At 44.2% G+C, this 20084-nt stretch overlaps 1 protein-coding gene and 1 non-coding gene across 4 annotated transcripts in view; both read left to right on the forward strand.

The window, feature by feature from the left end:
* The window catches only part of MTMR12 (myotubularin related protein 12), an 88067-nt gene extending 68183 nt beyond the window's left edge, over positions 1-19884 (forward strand). Inside the window, exons 11-17 of one of the 3 annotated variants that reach the window (XM_008992212.5) lie at positions 2340-2418; positions 4745-4815; positions 7462-7634; positions 11696-11863; positions 12878-13039; positions 13760-13819; positions 16690-19884. In XM_008992212.5, the coding sequence (XP_008990460.1) occupies positions 2340-2418; positions 4745-4815; positions 7462-7634; positions 11696-11863; positions 12878-13039; positions 13760-13819; positions 16690-17262 (1286 nt within the window). In that variant the 3' untranslated portion in view covers positions 17263-19884. The remainder of the gene's footprint in view (positions 1-2339; positions 2419-4744; positions 4816-7461; positions 7635-11695; positions 11864-12877; positions 13040-13759; positions 13820-16689) is intronic. The other 2 variants (XM_017969970.4, XM_002745084.7) reach the window with 2 other exon arrangements.
* On the forward strand, positions 11940-12049 carry LOC118151843 (U6 spliceosomal RNA). The gene has a single exon (XR_004740248.1). It is a non-coding gene; the product is annotated as a U6 spliceosomal RNA (small nuclear RNA).
* Positions 19885-20084: the final 200 nt, after the last annotated feature.

Raw genomic sequence — 20084 nt, forward strand, 5'->3', positions numbered from 1 at the left:
ACTTGTCATGCCTATAGGTAACTTTTCCTCACTTGGACATTTTTTTTTTTTCTGAGACAGGGTCTCACCTCTGTCATCCAGACTGGAGTGCAGTGGCACGATCACAACCCACTGCAACCTTAAAACTCCCAGGCTCAAGTGATCCTCCCACCTCTGCCTCCCAAGTAGCTGGGATTGCAGGCACACGCCCCCTCACCCGGCTAATTTTTGTATTTTTTTGTAGAGACAGAGTCCCATAATGTTGTCCAGACTGATCTTGAACTCTAAGGCTCAAGTAATCCTCCCACTTTGGCCTTGCAAAGTGCTGGGATTATAGGCGTGAGTCCCTGCCTGGACTAACTTGGACTTTTTAGCCTAGCAAATTCTTAACTATTTTAGGATTTGTTCAGTGACATTTATTGAGTTTCCATTGTACAAGGGGTCTTCAGAAAGTTCATGGAAAATGTATATTATACAAAAATTATGCATGAATTTCAAAACTTTTTTACCCCGAAATAATTCATACTAACTTATAACATGCCTGAGCAGGATCTGGTTTGAAGAGCTAAGAAGGGTAAGATATTAGTTTGAAAATAGCTCCTATCAGAGCAATGCAAATTCTGCTAAAATTGAAGCAAAAACAAATATTGAATTTATGGTGAAGCTTGGATGGAGGAGTGGTAAAATTATTGATGCTTCACAAGAGTTTATGGGGACAATGCCCCAAAGAAATCAGCAGTTTACAAATGGGCAACTCATTTTTAAGAAGGAGATGATGTCAACTATGAAGCCTGCAGTGGCAAACTGTCCACATCGGTTTGCAAGGAAAAAATTAGTCTTTTTTCTGCCTTAATTGAAGAGGACCGACAGCAGAAGAAACAATAGTCAACTCCATAGACATCTCAGATGGTTCAGCTTACACAATTCTGACTGAAGAGTTAAAGTTGAGCAAACCTACTCACCGGGCGCAGTAGCTCATGCCTATAATCCCAGCACTTTGGGAGGCTGAGACAGGCGGATCGCTTGAGTTCAGGAGTTTGAGACCAGCCTGGCCAACATGGTGAAACCTCATCTCTACTAAATATACAAAAATTAGCCAGTCATGGTGGCAGGTGCCTGTAATCACAGCTGCTCCAGGGGGCTGAGGCAGGAGAGTGAATCCGGGAGGCAGGGGTTGCTGTCAGCCAAGATCATGCCATTGCACTTCAGCCTGGGTGACAAGAGTGAAACTCCGTCTCAAAAAATAAATAAAGTGTATGTGCGTGTGTGTATCCTTAAAGGGAACCCTTTTTTTTTTTTCAGTTAATAATGTAAAATAGACTGCAATGACATGGTTAAATTCCCAGGACCCTCAGTTCTTTAGGGGTGAACTAAATGGCTGGTATCATCTCTTATGAGAGTGTCTTAAACTTGATGGAGCTTATGTTGAGAAATAAAGTTTATATTTTTTATTTTCGTCTTTTGATTCCATGTTTTCACATACTTTTAAAGTCCCTTGTATATGCTAACTATGCTGGCATTGGTGATAAAGCGGAATATAACACCAAGAGCTTATACCCTTGCAGGGGAAACAGCAATGTATGACCCTATCTCAAACTAAAACATTACAATATATGTTTACTGTTTAATAAAGGATACTCATTCTAGTTTTATTTCAATCACTCAGGACTTCCAGGGATATCTGCCTTTTCTTGATTTGAGTTTTGCAACTTTTTTTTCATTTTTTAGAAGCAGGGTCTTGCTCTGATAGGGTGTAGTGGCACCATCATAGCTCACTGCAACCTCAAATTCCTGGCCTCCAGTGATCTTCCTGCCTTAGCCTCCCTAAGTGTTGGGGTTATAGGCATGAGCCAAAGCACCCAGCCTGAGTTTGCAACTTTTAAATACATTGGATTTCTGTAAGATTGAAGGTTCTCTGTTTTATGAGGCATGTAGGGGGGAGTCATGTCGTGGTATACTGGGTGTAGGAACTTGTGCATTGAGATTCTAATGAAAATCAAGTCTGACCCTTAGGCTTTCATGGCATCAGGATATAGCAGCCTGGATGTCAACTATTTCTGCCTAAAGCATGTTACTCTCTGTCAACTTACAGAATGAACCATGGCTTTGTGTATGCATTGTAGGAATTTCTTATTTTAGCAGTAAAGATCTCTTTTTGATTACTGCAACCTTCTAGAGACCTACAGCTCAAAAACCATTTCAGCTAAAGTTTTGAAATGGCCCTAAAGTCCTGTGCCTGGATTCTGCAGTTTGAGTCTGGACTGTTAATCTGAATGACACAGTTGAGTAGCAGAGAATTTCTGTGGCAAGTATTTCAGTGAACAATGACCTAATGTCTTTACTCCTTTTTCTTTTTTCAGATAACAGTACTGAATTTTGGGACACAGATATAAAATGGTTTTCTCTGTTAGAAAGTAGCAGCTGGCTTGACATAATCAGGTATTTCAAACCATTGTTTTACTCATGAATTTTACAGTTGTCTAACTCAGGGTAGTAGATCAAACTGACAAATAATGTAATTGTATGATATTTCACAGTTAAATATTCTTAGATACATGTTCTCTTCAGGGCTCAGCTAGATTTTACATTTGCTACTTATTTCTGTGCACATTTGATAGGAATTTATGAACATGCCACCTGGTTACAAGGAGATGTACTCTGCAGACAAGGCATTGAAATACCACAGAAAGAGTGTGACAACCCAGAATTATCACTGAGGCAGCAGTGCTGGCCTCCAGGGAGGAAACTGGGGGTGAGAACAGGAGTGATACTGACTTTTCACTGAATACCTTTTTGAATTTTGTGTCTTATACATATATTACCTGTGTTTTTAAAAAATGATGATTAGGCCAGGCGCAGTGGCTCACACCTGTAATCCCAGCACTTTGGGTGGCTGAGACAGGCAGATCACCTGAGGTCGGGAGTTCAAGACCAGCCTGACCAACATGGAGAAACCTCATCTCTACTGAAAATACAAAAAATTAGCTGGGCATGGTGGTGCATGCCTGTAATCCCACCTACTCAGGAGGCTGCGGCAGGAGGATCACTTAAACCTGGGAGGTGGAGGTTGCGGTGAGCCAAGATCGCACCACTGCGCTCCAGCCTGGGCAACAAGAGTGAAACTCTGTATCAAAGAAAAAAAAAAAAACCCATGATTAGGCCGGCACGGTGGCTCATGCCTGTAATCCCAGCACTTTGGGAGGCCGAGGTGGGTGGATCATGAGGTCAGGAGATCGAGACCATCCTGGCTAACACGGTGAAACCCCGTCTCTACTAAAAATACAAAAGTGGGTGTGGTGGCACATGCCTGTAATCCCACCTACTCGGGGGGCTGAGGCAGGAGAATCACTTGAACCCAGGAGGCAGAAGTTGCAGTGAGCTGAGATTGCGCCACTGCACTCCAGCCTGGGTGACAGAGCAAGACTCCATCTCAAAACAGAAACAAAAACAAAAGCAAAAAAAACATGATTAAATTTTGGTTTGGGAGTTAGGTTGAGAGTTCCAGACAACAGAGTTATATATTGCCTTTCCTAATTTCTATATTGAGTAGCTCTTCTCTGTTCCCATCAAATAGAGGAGATAACAGAGAAGGGTGCAAAACAGAAAAGATGATCAGGATGAGAGAATAGCTCTCACGCTAGGCTACATTTCAGGAGGAAAAGCAGAGCTTCCTACTGCCTCACACACATTCTTTCTCCATTCTGCAGTGAGTATTGTGGAAAGGAGCCGCTGTCCTCCAGACACTTAACTGCTTCAGATATCCTGCTACACGTCTCATAATTTGAATTTATAGTGGCAGACAGTGATAAATGTTATAAAAGCAAAGAACCCTTCTTTGTGTGGGGTGGGCAGAGAAGGGTGAGCATATCTAGCCAGATGAAGAGTCGGGATGTGGGAAGAGAGGGTGGCTGGGCGGCAGGAGAAGATACCTCTGAGGCAGAGGACACCATATGTGAAGGCTCCCAGTTATACATGAGAGACAAGTCAAAGCTGGGAATAGCGGCAACAATCACAAAGGGAATAACGTGTAGAGAGAGACAAAAAGGATTTCTGAGCATATTGGAGCTTTTTAGCCACAGTGATACATTCAGCAGGTCACCTTAAATAAAGCAATCTGGATATGTCTCCCATTCTCCAGATACGGATTTTTATGAGTCTTGCTCACCAACAGACTCAGGCATGAGTTTTTAATAAGAATGTCTAGTTTAGAAATCACCTAGTGCCAGGTGCATTGGCCACACCTGTAATCCCAGCACTTTGGGAGGCCAAGGCGGGCAGATCATCTGAGGCTGGGAGATCAAGACCATCTTGGCTAACATGGTGAAACTCTGCCTCTACTAAAAATACAAAATATTAGCTGGGCGTGGTGGCACATGCCTGTAATCCCAGCTACTTGGGAGGCTGAGGCAGGAGAATAGCTTGAACCCAGGAAGCGAAGTTGAGCCAAGATCACACCATTGTACTCCAGCCTGGGCAACAAGAGCAAAACTTCATCTCAAAAAAAAAGGAAATCAACTAGGAGCATTTTAACATCAATTTTAGGATTCCCTTCTGAAAATTTTCAATTTCTAATGGGCACGAGTTTATCCCAGTATCTAAGTAATGTAAATGGTAATTAGTTTCTTTTCTGGAGGATTTTAGTGTGGGGGAAAAGAAAGTAAGAGAGAAGACTGAAGATCAAGTCACACTATCTCTAAACTACTTACTGCTTATGTTACCAAGCTCATGAACTGATGCCCCTTTTTCTTGTCTCTTTCCTATTTAGACGTTGCCTGAAGAAAGCAATAGAGATTACAGAATGTATGGAAGCACAAAACATGAACGTTCTTCTTTTAGGTAATGCATATAAAACACAAAGGATGATTTCTACTTTTCTTCACTTGAGATTCAGTTTTTGTACATGTAGCCGTATGTATTTGGAAACAAAAGGAGTGAGATCGTGTAGAAATCCTTCTATTCCTTTTTCCCTAACCCTGGAATCCTTTGTCTTGGATTTCAGTTTTAGAGTTTAAAACAAAATTCTTTCACTTCAAACTTGGAAGACCTATTCCAAGAAGGAATTGTTTGGTATCTTTACCAAAGCTCACATTTCTTAATGTTTTGGATTTTGTTTCGTATTAACTGAGCTTGGTTAAAGTTAAAATCTTTTCATAATCCTTCTTATATAAAGAGCTCCATGGATGACTTAGTTGTTATTTTTATATCTTTGTGTTTAGCCACTTTATACAGTTACCATAGAAACTTGGTGGCCTGTGATTTCCTTTTCCTCAGTGGGCTTAACTTGCCGTACATGATGCAGACATTCAGATCAGGTGAAAACAGGTGTACCACCACGCAACGAAGATTGGTGCCTTAACTAGTTAAATCTAAGCTAAAACCTTACCTGCTGTTTAGAAATATTTTGTTTCATATAGCCCCACACTGTTAATTAAATAGATTGTCTTATGCTTGATACCCCCAAGCTTTTCTCATTCTCTGAAACTAACTGTTGGCCCTACATTCTAAGGGCAGCCTGGAACGTGTATCTTTCTATGGCTTCTGTCCATCTGATACTGGCTGACCAACTTAGATTTGAATACATTTATTGAGCCCCTGCCATGTGCTGGGCTCTGTTCTTCTGCCTTCTAGATGTTTACAACCTAATGAGAGAGTTGCCTTAAGTATGCTATTGAAAAAGATCTAACCAGCAATGACAGAACAGAGCATTATTTGAGTATTGAGCAATTTGTGAAAAGGAGGAGAGATAAATATTGGAGGTCTAAGGGATGGAAGGACTGAGGGCCAGAACGCATTTATCACAGAGTTGTATGTAGTGAAATCTGAATCTTTGACTGATGGAACTGAGACGTCCTTCACTCCTAGATGAACTACTGAATTGTCTCATCTCTGAAATCTCTTTTAGCCCCTATCCCATTACCCTTAGGAGTATCATTAACACCCTTCAGATCCAAGAAGAAAATGTTCCTTAAAAATGAAACCTGTGGCTGCGCACAGTGGCTCATGCCTGTAATCCCAAAACTTTGAGAGGCCAAGTCATGCAGATCACTTGGGGCCAGGAGTTCGAGACCAGCCTAGCCAACATGATGAAACCCCATCTCTACTAAATTAGCCAGGCGTGGTGCTGTGTGCCTATAGTTCTGGCTTCTTGGGAGGCTGAGGCACAAGAATTGCTTTAACCTGGGAGGCAGAGGTTGCAGCAAGTCAAGATTGTGCCACTACACTCCAGCCTGGGTGACTGAGTGGGACTCTGTCTCAAAAAAAAAAAAAAAGACAAACTCATTTTGAAAACTGATGACACTAGGAGACAAAAATAAAAATCTATTTGTCTGTAACCCATGTCATCCCATAGCTGAGGCTTGTTTCCTGGAGGGAGAAGTGTAAGCTTGGACCCAAAGTGCTCTGTGATTATAGAAGTCAAAATGAAAGAGTTAACACAGTATGAGCACCTCCTAGTTACAATTCATTCTTAAGTTTCTCTAATGCCAATGATAACTAGCACCATCCTCCTCATGGGCATTTTTTAAAAAACAGCTTGAGTCATACCTACTTTTGTAAAAGGGAAACTGGGGATTTAGACTCTGACTTTTAGGATCTTAAAACTCTAAGGGATGTGTGGTTCTTTTGCTCTAGCTCGTAAATATTAAACAAGTATGTGAGTGGACTTTTCATCAGATGGGTTTGGAAAGTGCATGAAAAGTGGACATATGGAAGTAGACCATGGAGAATTTGTCTCCTATGCTAGGAAGAGAAGCAGGCACCTCTGTGCTCCTCAAACAGGAAAGGACAGAGCCTTAGAGCTTCCTAGACAGGAGATACAGGTACCTCTGTACTCCTCAAACAGGAAAGGATAGAACCTTAGAGTTTCCTAGTCTAGGCAGAGAAGCAGGCATCTCTATGCTCCTCAAACAGGACAGAGCCTTAGAGCTGAAAATAGAAATAAATTTGCTACAGTCAAGAAACATTCAGCATTCTCCAAAGTAGAGTTAGTGGAGGACTTAGGAGTGGAGGAAGGGAGGTCTGAGGTGAGTTTGAGAAGCAGCATAGCTGTGAAGCAGTGAGTTCAGTGACGGAGGCTTCCACACCTCAGGAAGGAAGGGCTTTAGTCTTGGCCTGCGGAAGCTGGCAGGTCATCATTATGTAAATGATTCTGCTTTCTCTGTAGGTATGGCACACGTAGACCCCCACATGCTGAAAGTAGCTTTGCAGTGCTGTATTTATGTATTCAGTATGCAAATACATACTCAGTCCCAGTGTATGCCGGACCCTGTACTAGACATGCTAGAGCAGTTCATCTCAGTCCGAAAACGTAACCCTTTGTCATTGGCCCTTGCATTTAGGGAATAAGAGCATGACCATTAATAGTAGACCTTGGTGTTGGGAATCCTACTCTTAACTGTACAAGTGAGAGCATTCTGAAACTGTCTAACATTTTATGCCCTCCTACCTCTTTGCACTGCTGCTGGGGGCTGGGGCCCCTCCTAGAGGAGAATGCATCCGACCTCTGCTGTCTCATTTCCTCTCTGGTGCAACTGATGATGGACCCCCACTGCAGAACCAGAATTGGTTTCCAGAGCCTCATCCAAAAGGAGTGGGTCATGGGTGGCCACTGTTTCTTGGATCGCTGCAACCATCTCCGCCAGAATGACAAAGAAGAGGTAAGTTCCCTCACTGCAGACTGTTTCTGTTATGGGGAGAACTACGTAGTCTCTTAATACCTGTCTTCAGATGTAGGGTTACTGCTTGCAAAGTGTAAGCCAAACAGGTTTGTTAAGAAAACTGGGATCATTTCATTGTGTGATGACTTTGGATACTTGAAATAATAGTGAAACCTTTCTCAGAGGAAAGAGATATTAATAAGTGTGTTCACAGTTTTCTAAATTGTGTACACCAAAGTGTATACATATTTTATAGTGGGAATAATATTTATTAATAAAACAAATATAAAGTAACTCAGTGAAGAAAACTTCTACCTTTTCTACTAAATTAGTCTTTGCAATGAATAGATATGCAAGGTGCAGGTTTTCTACAGAAAATACAGGTTGAATGTCCCTTATCTGAAAGTCGTGAGACCAGAAGTGTTTCAGATTTCAAATTGTTTTGGATTTTGGAATATTTCCACTCCATTACTGGTTGAGCATCCTTAATCCAAAAATTAGAGGCCAGGCATGGTGGTTTGCACCTGTAATCCTAGCAGTTTGGGAGAACAGGAGTTTGAAACCAGCCTAGGCAACATAGAGAGACCCCGTCTCTACCAAAAAATAAAATAAAATAAACTGGCCATGGTGGTGCCTGACTACAGTCCTAGCTACTAGGGAGAGTGAGGTGAGAGGATTGCTTTAGCCTGGGAGGTCAACACTGCAGTGAGCCATAATTGTGCCACTGCACTCCAGCTGAGTGACAGTGAGACCTTGTCTCAAATGAAGTTATTTTTTTTTTAAGTTTTGAATTTTGGAGCGGAATGATTTTAGATTTTCAGAGTCAGTTTTTTTGTTCTGTTTTGTTTTATTTGAGGCAGAGTCTTGTTCTGTTGCACAGGCTAGAGTGCAGTGGTGCAATCTCAGCTCACTGCAGCCTCCGCCTCCTGGGTTCAAGCTATTCTCCTGGCTCAGCCTCTGGAGTAATTGGCATTACAGGTGTGTGCCATCATGCTCGGCTAGTTTTTTGTATTTTTAGTAGAGATGAGGTTTCGCCATGTTGGCCAGGCTGGTCTTGAACTCCTGACGTGACCCACCCACCCCAGCCTCCCAAAGTGCTGGGATTACAGGTGTGAGCCACCATGCCCAGCCATTCAGTAAATTTTCCTTGCACATAATTTTTTTTTAAAAATAAAGCACAGGGGCCAGGTGCGGTGGCTCACGCCTGTAATCTCAGCGCTTTGGAAGGTCGAGGCAGGTGGATCGTGAGGTCAGGAGATTGAGACCATCCTAACACGGTGAAACCCCATCTCTGGGCAACAGAGTGAGACTCTGTCTCAAAAAAAAAAAAAAGAAAGAAAGCACAGGGTTATGTTAATGCTATCTGTTACCAGGGCCTTAGTGGTAGCCTGTGTGGGGCTATGCCCACAGCCTCTTCTGCTTCTGTCTGGATGAATCACTCCAGGCCTGGGCCTCCAAGTTCAGGCACAGGAGAGTTAGCATTTGAGGTCACTTGGTGAAAATGAGTCCCCCAGATTGTGGTATACATGTCTAGGTGACAGCTGTACACATTCCCGTGGCTGCCTTCCTGATGATTGTTAGAAAGAAAACTGAAAACAGACAAACTTTCTTTAATCCAGTCACCTGCCAAGCAGTGACTCGTGGTTTTCATACTCCAGGTAGTCAGCATGTCTCTCTGTGGTGCAGAACAGTTTGACACAGAATGCTGTGGGCAGAGCCATGGCTCCTGATGTCATGGGCTTGGTGGGTTCCTGGGTGATCCAGGTCTCTCTCACTTAGCTAGATGGTTTCTTTCAGGCCTGACCTGGACTCCTCTGTGTCCCATTGAGCTGAATAGAAATCACATCTTTCAGTCCTAGAAGGGACTTGAAGGAACTAATTTGAAAGGTTGATGGCATTTACATAACATGGTAGGCAGAGAGCTAATACTGTGTGGAGAAGAGTATGTTTTTTTGTTTGTTTTGTTTTGTTTTGAGACGGAGTTTTGCTCTTGTTACCCAGGCTGGAGTGCAATGGCGTGATCTCAGCTCACTGCAACCTCCGCCTCTTGGGTTCAGGCAATTCTCCTGCCTCAGCCTCCTGAGTAGCTGGGATTACAGGCACGTGCCACCATGCCCAGCTAATTTTTTGTATTTTTATTAGAGACGGGGTTTCACCATGTTGACCAGGATGGTCTCGATCTGTTGACCTTGTGATCCACCCGCCTCGGCCTCCCAAAGTGCTGGGATTACAGGCTTGAGCCACCGCGCCCGGCCCGTTTTTTTTTGTTTATTTGAGATGGAGTTTCACTCTTGTTGCCCAGGCTGGAGTACAATGGTACAATCTTGGCTCACTGCAACCTCCGTCTCCCGGGTTCAAGAGATTCTCCTGCCTCAGCCTCCCAAGTAGCTGGGATTTCAGGTATATGCCACCATGCCCGGCTAATTTTGCATTTTTAGTAGAGACAGGATTTCTCCATGTTGGTCAGGCTGGTCTCGAACTCCCGACCTCAGGTGATCCACCTGCCTCAGCCTCCCAAAGTGCTGGGATTACAGGTGTGAGCCACGCCACCCGGCCTTGTTGTGTTTTTGAGACATGGTCTTGCTGTGTTGCCCAGGCTGGAATACAGTTGCGTAGTCATGGCTTGCTGCAGTTTCAACCGCCTGGGCTCAAGCAAGCCTCCTGACTCAGCCTCCTGAGTAGCTGGGACTATAGGCTCGCACTACCATGCCTAGCTAATTTTTGTGTTTTTTGTAGAGATGGATTTTGCCGTGTTGCCCAGGTTGGTCTCAAACTTCTGGGCTCAGGAGATCCACTTGCCTCAGCCTCCCAAAATGCTGGAATTACAGGCATGAGCCACCATGCCTAGCCAAATGTTTTTGTATATCTTGAGAAAAGGGGGACTGGCAGGCACCATGTCTAGTGGGGAAAGAATCTAAGGTCTAAGAAGAGACCTGATCTGCTGTTTATCTAGCTCTTAGAGAAGTCACTCATATTTTCGGAGCCTATTGCCCTGCCTATACGGTGCAGTTCAGATATTTTCTACTCTATTTAATGATACTGTGCATAAAATGAAGTGTGAAATAAAGTTGCTGTACAATGTACAATGCTTTACAAAAGTACAAATGTTTCTTTGCCTCTCAACATGGACATATTGGAGTTTTGAAGGAAAGTTGGGTGGTGACATTTGTGATCCGATTGAAGCGGCTTTAAGAGCTGCATCCCTACTCTTCTCTTTGTTGAGCCCTGTGTGAGACCCTGGGGCCAGGCTTCCAGCATCTCAAACCTTCCCCATTTCCTCCTCTGTAAGGGAGAGACTGTAACATAGCTTGTCTTAGCCCCTGGCAGGATTACTGGTGAATCAGGGAGGATAAGCGCTTTATGAATGACAGAGCACACTAGAAACCACTCTCCCTGCTCATCAAGAGCTTGCCTCTGGGAGCTAATAAAGGAGGCTTGTGGATTTGTAAACATACATTTTGAAACTCACTTTCACTGCTTCTGCCTTGTCTTCCATCCCTGTTGTCTTCTGGGCCCTCACTGCAGGGATGGAGAGGAGGCCTCTCCTTCCAGGTCAGTCTCCAGGATCAAACCCTGTTAGTCAGTGTGTGGCCAGGTAGAGAATGGAAGTTTCCCCCCGCCCATTACTTTTTATTGACAAAATTCAAAGTAGCAATCATAATTAAGTGCATTTTTTGGTAATGTAGTACTACTGATGAGAAGAATAGAATTTTTTTTGGAAGAGGTAAAATTTTGCTTCATTGGGGTTCTAAGTTAGTGTTTTCCTTTATCAGAATCAGTTGCAGATGCTCACTGTAACACTGGTCCCTAATGAGATTTTTACATACTTCATCTTTGAAATGTCTAACACAGATAGGTATATGGAATCACGTACCTATCTATCGGTGTGATTTCAGTTTAGTGTGTTTCTCACTTGGGATGGAATGGAGTATTCTGAGTTTCCCGGAGAACAAAGTCCTCAGAAGTGGTTATTCCACAGCTGTGGAGGTGGCTGCCCCTTGAACTCAGGACGGCTTGCTTTGGGCTCTGCCCACCAAGTAACGTATCTTGTTTTCCTGCAGGTTCCTGTGTTCCTGCTTTTCCTAGATTGTGTCTGGCAGTTGGTGCACCAGCATCCCCCGGCATTTGAATTCACAGAGACTTATCTGACGGTTTTGTCAGATAGCCTATACATACCAATTTTTAGCACCTTCTTCTTCAATTCGCCTCATCAAAAAGATACTAACGTGGTAAGAGTCCCTCTTAGGAACCTGTGTATTGAAGAGGCTCCTCTCACAATAGGCAGTAATACTGAAGCTAAAAATGGTGCTCCCTTGGCAGCACATAGACTAAAAAAAGTTGGAATCCTCTAGAGAAGATTAGCATGGCCCCTGCACAAGGATGACATGCAAACTCATGAGATGCTCCACATTTTTAAAAAGATATTTAACACTATATACGAAGCATTGTTCTAAGAGCTTCTTAAGTATTAATATTTAATCCTCACAGCACCCTATGACATATGCTTTTTATTGTCCTGGAGGAAGCTAAGGCTTAAAAAGGATAAGTAACTCACCGGTGGTCACATAGTAAATAATTGGAATTGGAAGCAAGTGTTGAAGCTGGGGAATTAAGCAGAATTCAAAGCTGTCCGTTTTAAAGGCAGTCAGACCAGATGTCCTCCCTTTCGTTTGCTTAATGCCTGGAATTCCTCTGTGAAGAGAATGGAGACTAGGCAGAGCAGGGAAGCTAGGCTTTCCTTTCATCTGATCCCCTTTGGTCCCTCCTGAGGCTGTGCCCCACAGGCATAGCCTTCCCAGCTAATCTCCGTGCTTATGAGCAGCCTCCTGAGGGCTGCAGGGTTTGCTTGAGCTGGAGATTACCAAATCTCCCAGGGCAGTAGGAGCGACAGCCCTGCTTTCAGAGCCCAGCCTTGTGACTTACCAGTTTTGTGACCTTGGGCAGTTCAGTTTTCTGAGGCTTGGTTTCCTCAGATGTAAAATTGGAAAAACAAGTAGCACCCAGCACAGCAACTGGCATGTAGACTGCCTGAAAGTACGTGTCCTTCTTCTTGCCCTCCTCCCCTACCAAAAGCATGTAGTGAATGACCACAGGTAGCCTCAGCCTTTAAAAATAAAGTGCCCATGATTATTCATTCTCAGGGCCGAGTGGGAGCACACTTCCTAGTGCCTGTTTCCAGAAGTATGTGTTTGCCTTCCTCAGCCCTCCTGGGAAGGCGTCATGACCTGTGCTTGTTTTGGCAGGGTAGAGAAGGCCATGAGACACAAAGCAAGCCTTTGAATCTGCTCACCGTGTGGGACTGGTCTGTGCAGTTTGAACCCAAAGCCCAGACATTGCTCAAAAACCCTCTCTATGTGGAAAAGCCAAAACTGGACAAAGGCCAGCGGAAAGGAATGCGCTTCAAAGTAAGATGTCCCCATGCCTAAACCCCCTTCCTCTCTCTGCCCAGATCCTGTGCATATAATGATGAAAGGTACATATGGATGCTGTCTGCCAGCATGTCCTATCCCTCAAAGCAGTATGCAGAGTTGAGATTTGTGACGGTCAAATTGTCAAGGCCCATTAGAATCCTTTGCTTTCAGCAAATCACCTTTGCCCTGGTGCGACAGGGCCATTTGCCAAATGTCACTGAGGATGCTGCTACCCTAGTCTACTCCATGGAATTGTTCCTCTTGTCCCACCTGTGTGTGTGTGAGTAAAAGGCACATTGATTGCATGGGTTTTACTCAGCTGATACCAGTTCATTTATTATAATAAATAGTAAGACTTTCCTAATGAGCTGTGCCTATAAACCACAGGTTGCAAAACTCTTTCTGTCAAGGGCTACAAAGTCTGTCACAACTACCTCTCCACTGTTGTAGTACAAAAGAAGCCTTAGGCTGTTCTGCCTGTGGAATAGCCGTTCTTTATTCCTTTACTTTAAAAAAAAAAGGAGCCTTAGTTAGTAGGTGGACAAGTAGGCATAGCTGTGTTCCAGTGTTCATGAGAACAGGTACCAGGCCAGATTTGGCCTGAGGGGTGGCCAGTTTGCTGACCTGTGCTATGAACCACAAATGTCAAAACTCATTTTAGTTGATAATCCCAAAGTTCCCTAACTGATGAATTATTTAACTGACATTTCCTAGCTCTGTCTCCAGGCCCAGAATTTCTCCCCCACAGAGTCCACAAAGGAGAGAGCAGTGATGGTAAGTCCAAGTCGATGTGTGTCACTGCTTTCTCCATGCCATCCTCATTCTGCTTGATCTGGAGGTGCTCCAGAAAGCCTGGCCCTTTCTGGTGTCAGATTTGGTTCCATTCTAAACAGGACTGGGGACCTAGGTGAGCCACAGCCAGCAGAAGCGATGTTGGCTGGTGAGCCACTCAGAATGGCCACTCTGCCCTTTTAGGGACCATAGGCCCAGGGTGGAGTTTCCCCTTTCTAGTTGAGCGTCTCCTGCCAGTTTGACCAGAATTTCCTGAGCCCCAGAACAGCTTGGCCAGAAATCAGTTTTTCTTTAGTGTGTTGTGCCCCCTGGTGGCTGCATGCACATTCTCTTGAGTGCCGGATTAGGACCACAGAAACTGCCCTGTGCCAGAGTAACAGGGGACCTCAGAGATGGCGAGGATGACCCCTTGTTTTACAGGGGAGAGCCTTAGGCTCCCCCTTCCAAGAATGGATTTCATTTCTCTCCTCGGCTTTTCTTTTTTTGTTGTTGTTGAGACAGAGTCTCACTCTGTTGCCAGGCTGGAGTGCAGTGGCGCAGTGCAACCTCCACTTCCAGGTTCAAGCTGTTCCCCTGCCTCAGCCTCCCGAGTAGCTGAGACTATAGGTGCGCGCCAACAGGTCCAGCTAATTTTTTGTATTTTAATAGAGACTGGGTTTCACATGTTGGCCAGTATGGTCTTGATCTCCTGACCTGGTAATCCACCTGCCTCGGCCTCCCAAAGTGCTGGGATTACAGGCGTGAGCCACTGCGCCCGGCCCTCAGACGCAGCTTTTCTAATCATCTCTTTTCCTTGGAGATAGGGAAAGCCAGCCTAAGTAACAAGAGTTGGCGGGTAGGAAAGCACTGAGCTGAAGGGGTGGAGAATTGCAGGTCACACTAGCTAAATCACAGTTGGGACAGGGCAACAAGAAGCTTTGAAGCCTTCAGGTAAGAAGACCAGATATCAGGTGGGGTGACATGTTGAATGGCCTAGTGGCCTGGGGAAGTTCTGCTGAGTCCGAGGAAGCAGGGGCTGAGCAGCATGTGGGACTGCCATGCAAATGCCACATGGGAGGGACCCGCTCCAGTGTGCAGCCTCAGTGTCAGCCGCAGGCTCGGGCCAGGCTTTGGCCTGCAGAGCTGCTCGCATGTTAACTGGTTTGAGTGCTTCCTTTGCTTGGGAGATAGAGAGAAGAGTGCTTCCAGGACCAAGAAAAGCTCAGTAGAGAGCCCAGGCTCTGGAGCCAGACTGTTTGAACCACCTTTGGCACTGAGCAGAGTGCCTTTGGCAGATTGCTTCCCTCTGTGCCTTAGTTTCCTCATTTGAAAAATGGGGCAATAATAGTGACTTTGAGAATGAGGTGCTCAGTGAATGTGAGTACTAAGCACAGAACCAAGCAGGAGGAAGCACTGGGTGACCGTTCAGTTTAGTCTCTGCCCTGCCTGGCACAGCTTCACAATGGAGAAAAGAGAGGCCACTGGCTCCTGGCCTTCATCTCTTCTGTCCCTGGATGGAAAGTCAGAAATCCTGGTCACTTCCAAGTTGTGGTCATGTGAATGGTTTTGCTTTCTTTTTAATATTTTTATTGTTATTCCATATTTCATAATATGGAAATAATTTTCTTTACAATAAAGAATATCTTTTTACAAGGAAGAACCACTGATGGAAATATGTTAGAGAGTTTTAGAATGAGCCCAAAAATTAAGTTATCTCTTCTTACTTCAAATGAACAGTAGCAAAAGAGCTGGACAAACAGCTTCTCCCCATGTTTTTTTACTTCTCCTCTGAGCACTGGCCCCATGACCTTCTGACCACATTCATCTTTTACAACCCTTTTTTTTTTTTTTTTTTGAGACAGAGTTTCACTCTCCTTACCCAGGCTGGAATGCAACGGCGCGATCTTAGCTCACTGCAGCCTCTGCCTCCTAGGTTCAAGCGATTCTCCTGCCTCAGCCTCCTGAGTAGCTGAAATTACAGGCACACGCCACCACACCCGGCTAATCTCTTGTATTTTTAGTAGAGATGGGGTTTCGCCATTTTGGCCAGGCTGGTCTTGAACTCCTGGCCTCAGGTGATCTGCTCACCTCGGTCTCCCAAAGTGCTGGAATTACAGGTGTGAGCCACTGCACCCAGCCTTACAACTTTTTCACAGTGCACCCCCAAATATGATACTCTAGCCACAGAGGGAATTACCAAGGGGAAAAAGTGAAAATGTTCTCACATTTTCTACTCCATGCAGGTTGTCAGACAAGTCTGGTCAACTTAGCTGGTTCATCAGATTTCTTTGCTCTCACCTGCCTGTTTCCTTTGTCCAAAAGAATCTTTATGACTTAGGCTTAAACTCCCACTGGATGCTTGATAAGCTGCTATTTCACCCATGCGATAGTATCTTCCGGTAGTCAGTGCCTCCTCACAGGTGTTCAGAAGACTGTAGTGGTTAACAGCCTTAAAGCTCTCCAAGAAGAAACCTTTTCCCTTCAGAACATGAATAGGCCTCACTCACAAGTTCCCCTAAGTCATTAAACTATCTTAAACAGCTTTTTCAGAAGTACTTTGTGCCCCGTGGTGCCCCTGTGACAGAGGAGGAGAATGCTGAAAGCTCCTTTCTCTGTGTCCCAGCATGACTTTCGGCACAGCCACCATGTGCACCTGGTTTCCCATTTGTTTCTGGTACAGGCTGCACCATGAGAATAAACAGGAACCCCCCCACCTCTAGGTGTTACAGCATGTTAATGAGTGTGCATTCACATGGCAACGCTGATGTCTCTTGGAACTTGTTAAAGTAGGGTTATGCTTTTTTTTTTTGATGGCAGCAACTGTTAACTGTGCCTGTTACGTTAACCAGTGATTTTTGTGTTTTGTCTCAAAGCATCAACGACAACTTTCTTTGCCACTTACGCAATCTAAGTCATCTCCCAAAAGAGGATTTTTCAGGGAAGAAACAGATCATTTAATTAAGAACCTCCTGGGCAAGAGAATTAGCAAACTTATTAATTCGTCTGATGAGCTCCAAGACAACTTTCGAGAGTTTTATGACAGCTGGCATAGCAAGCCTACTGACTACCATGGTTTGTTGTTACCGCATATCGAGGGACCTGAAATCAAAGTCTGGGCCCAGCGCTACCTGCGCTGGATTCCAGAAGCCCAAATCCTTGGTGGTGGCCAAGTGGCCACTATGAGCAAACTCTTGGAAATGATGGAGGAAGTCCAGAGTTTACAAGAGAAGATCGACGAGAAACACCACAGCCAGCAGGAGGCCCCCCAGGCTGAGGCCCCCTGCCTGCTGAGGAACTCTGCCCGCCTGTCCTCTTTGTTTCCTTTCGCTCTGCTCCAGCGACATTCCTCTAAGCCAGTCTTACCCACCAGTGGCTGGAAAGCTTTGGGAGATGAAGACGATTTGGCCAAACAAGAAGATGAGTTCATGGACCTAGGGGATGTATGACCCGCTTGTTGAGTGATTGTGAGAGGAATGTGGGAGACTGGGACAGCGGATCCCTGGATTCGTGTCATGCTGCAGCTAATGCTGGCTGGGTCCTTAGCCTGGCGCTCCATTGGAATAAACCTGGGCCTTTGGGGAAAAGGGTGGCTCTCGTTATTTTTCATGGTTCTAAAAGACTATGCAATTAAAACCGCATCTGTAGTATTATTAATTGGAGGGAATTATTACTTGACCCGCAATAGGGTTGTGGCCGTTTTCTGATGCCTGAGTATTATACAGGGCCTGCAGTGGCCAGTTTACTACCAGAAAGGGCTTCAGTAAGAGGATACTTTCTTCAGATCCTCTTTGTGCCAAGGTATTTATCCAGTCATTGGGAATAGTAAGTTTCTGTGTAACCCATCTCAATTACAGAAGCAAGCGCAGCTTTACGTGTTTGTATGGGGAATTGGAGGTTCAGATAGAGGTGTTCAGATGTGTGGCATTTACTTAGCCTGTCACATCTTTCCTTTCTACGCCCCCTTGCCTGTAAAACAGCTGGGAAGTTCCACTGGTATCATCCATTCTGATGCTTCAGGCCATCCTCCCTCCTTCATAGACTGTATCACTTTGCCTATGGTGGGGGCTAGACAGCCACCCCCCTCTCTTCTGTGCTGCCAGCCCGAGGTCTTCCTCCGCCTGCTCCATGCCACTCGCCGCTGTCCCTCTTCACTCCCTGCCTTGGTGCGTGTAGTCCCAGTGTCTCACTGCTAAGCCTGTTGGTTACACTGGGGTGATCTCTTTCTTTGCTTGAGGAGCTTCCGTTCCTCTGGAGTCTCCTCGTGTTTGGAACAAATTGCTTCTCCTTTTCGCCTTTTTCTACTCACCTGCTGAGACTTTGAGCACTTGTGATTGCGGTTTTCTGCAGCAACCTCTGAGCCGAGTTCCTCACATTCTTTTACCTTTATGGACTGATGGGATTGGGTCACTTTTGAATGTGGCTTTCATAGGAAAGCAGTTTAAACATAAATATCAGAAGTGGCTATGATCATATGATACCTCAGTGATTTAAAAGCCATAGAAGAAACTTGACTATGCCTGGTCACCTTCTTGGATCTGCTGTCGAAATGAGAAACATATATATTTTAATGCAGGAAAGTATACTTTGTAAGGAGCAGTTTTTTTTATTCTCAGTGGAACCCTGTCAAATCCCATAAAAGAGGAAAAAAACAAAACTTGTTAGAATGTTTAAATCAAATGTTTGCCTTTTACATACATTTGCTCTTCAGTATGGATCCCAATTTGAATGTTATGTGTATAGAGAAACTTCCACTTGTTCAAGGGCAATAAGAAAATGTGAGGCTGGGTGTGTTGGCTCACGCCTATAATCCCAGCTCTTTGGGAGACTGAGGCTGGTGAATTACTTAAGCCCAGGAGTTCAAGACCAGCATGGGCAAGATGGCAAAACCCTGTCTCTACTAAAAATACAAAAATTAGCTTGGTGTGGTAGTGCATGCCTGTAATCCCAGCTACTCAGGAGGCTGAGGTGGGAGGATCCCTTGAGCCAGGGAGGTGGAGGTTACAGTGAGCCAAGATCGTGCCACCGCACTCCAGCCTCGGTGTCGGAGCAAGAACTTGTCTCAAAAAAAAGAAATTTGTTGACTAAGAGGAGTTTCTAGGTTTGCACTGAATTGTCTTTTGTACATACAATTAATTGTTTTGCTGTGCTCCCCACTCCGTGTGAATGCAGGAGCCAGGTTGGTCTGTTGAGATGAACAAAGGTTGAGGGGAGGGCAGAATTCATGCATCTGGAGGCCAAACACGTGTTTCCTCTTGATTGCCTTAAGAGTTAGTAGCAAGGTCAGTGTTAGGCTTGCAATAGGGATTTTAAAATACACTAACTAGTTCCTTAGCTACTTTCAGATACAGTTTATAGGCCTTCTTAAATTAGCACTAACCTCCACTGTCTTCTTTGCCCCATTGCCTCCCAAATATGCTATGGAGCTATTTTTGTTACCACATTATAACATGAATATTTATACAGTAGCCTCTTCAGGCTTCATAATTTTCATTCCAAAAATGCCTGGTGTGATGCTTTACACTCTACGAAGTATGGTTTAAAGGCACAAGGTCATGGCCTTTGTCATAGCAGTTGAATGTGCATTTAAATATTTTTCTATGATTTTTTTAAATTGCAATAGAAAAATAAGCTGTTGTAACTTGTAAGGTCATGACAATTTTTGTATTTATATTTGAAATCAGATTTCTATAACTTGTATTTGTGTACAGAATTCTCAGCAGGTTTATATATTGTGAAATTTTTATCCAAGATTGGGATGTGGATTATGCTTAACAGTGAAAACTGAAATGAGACCATTTACTTTGTTTAAAATGCTGTACTGTGCAAGTTTGGAAATGTACATTAATTTACTGTATATAATATCTTGAGTTTGTTTATACCTCCAAGTTTTTACACTGAAGATAAACTAGCTTTAATTAAATTCAAAATGTTTTTTTCTTTATAAGGGAATAAGCTGTTGAGCTAAACCTGTATACGTGTGCTATTTTCTGGATGCACAATGAACATTTATACTTGTATCTCACTGCATCAGATCTCATTGCAGAAATTAAAGCACAATTTCCAAGCAATTCTGTACTTGGTGTGGTTGGGTATAACACATGGAGTCATCCCTTTCATTCAGGAAATACTGAGCATGTACTGGGTACTTGGCAGGGCCAATGGGGACGGCAGTGAAGAGTGGAGTTTGTGTTCTTGTGGGGCACAGGGGGGGTTTGGTGGTGGGAACAAATAACCAAACAAATACTTAAAATCTCAGGTGATTTGCAGT

Source organism: Callithrix jacchus, chromosome 2, assembly GCF_049354715.1.
Source record: "Callithrix jacchus isolate 240 chromosome 2, calJac240_pri, whole genome shotgun sequence".
In the NCBI taxonomy this organism is placed as follows: Eukaryota; Metazoa; Chordata; class Mammalia; order Primates; family Cebidae; genus Callithrix; species Callithrix jacchus.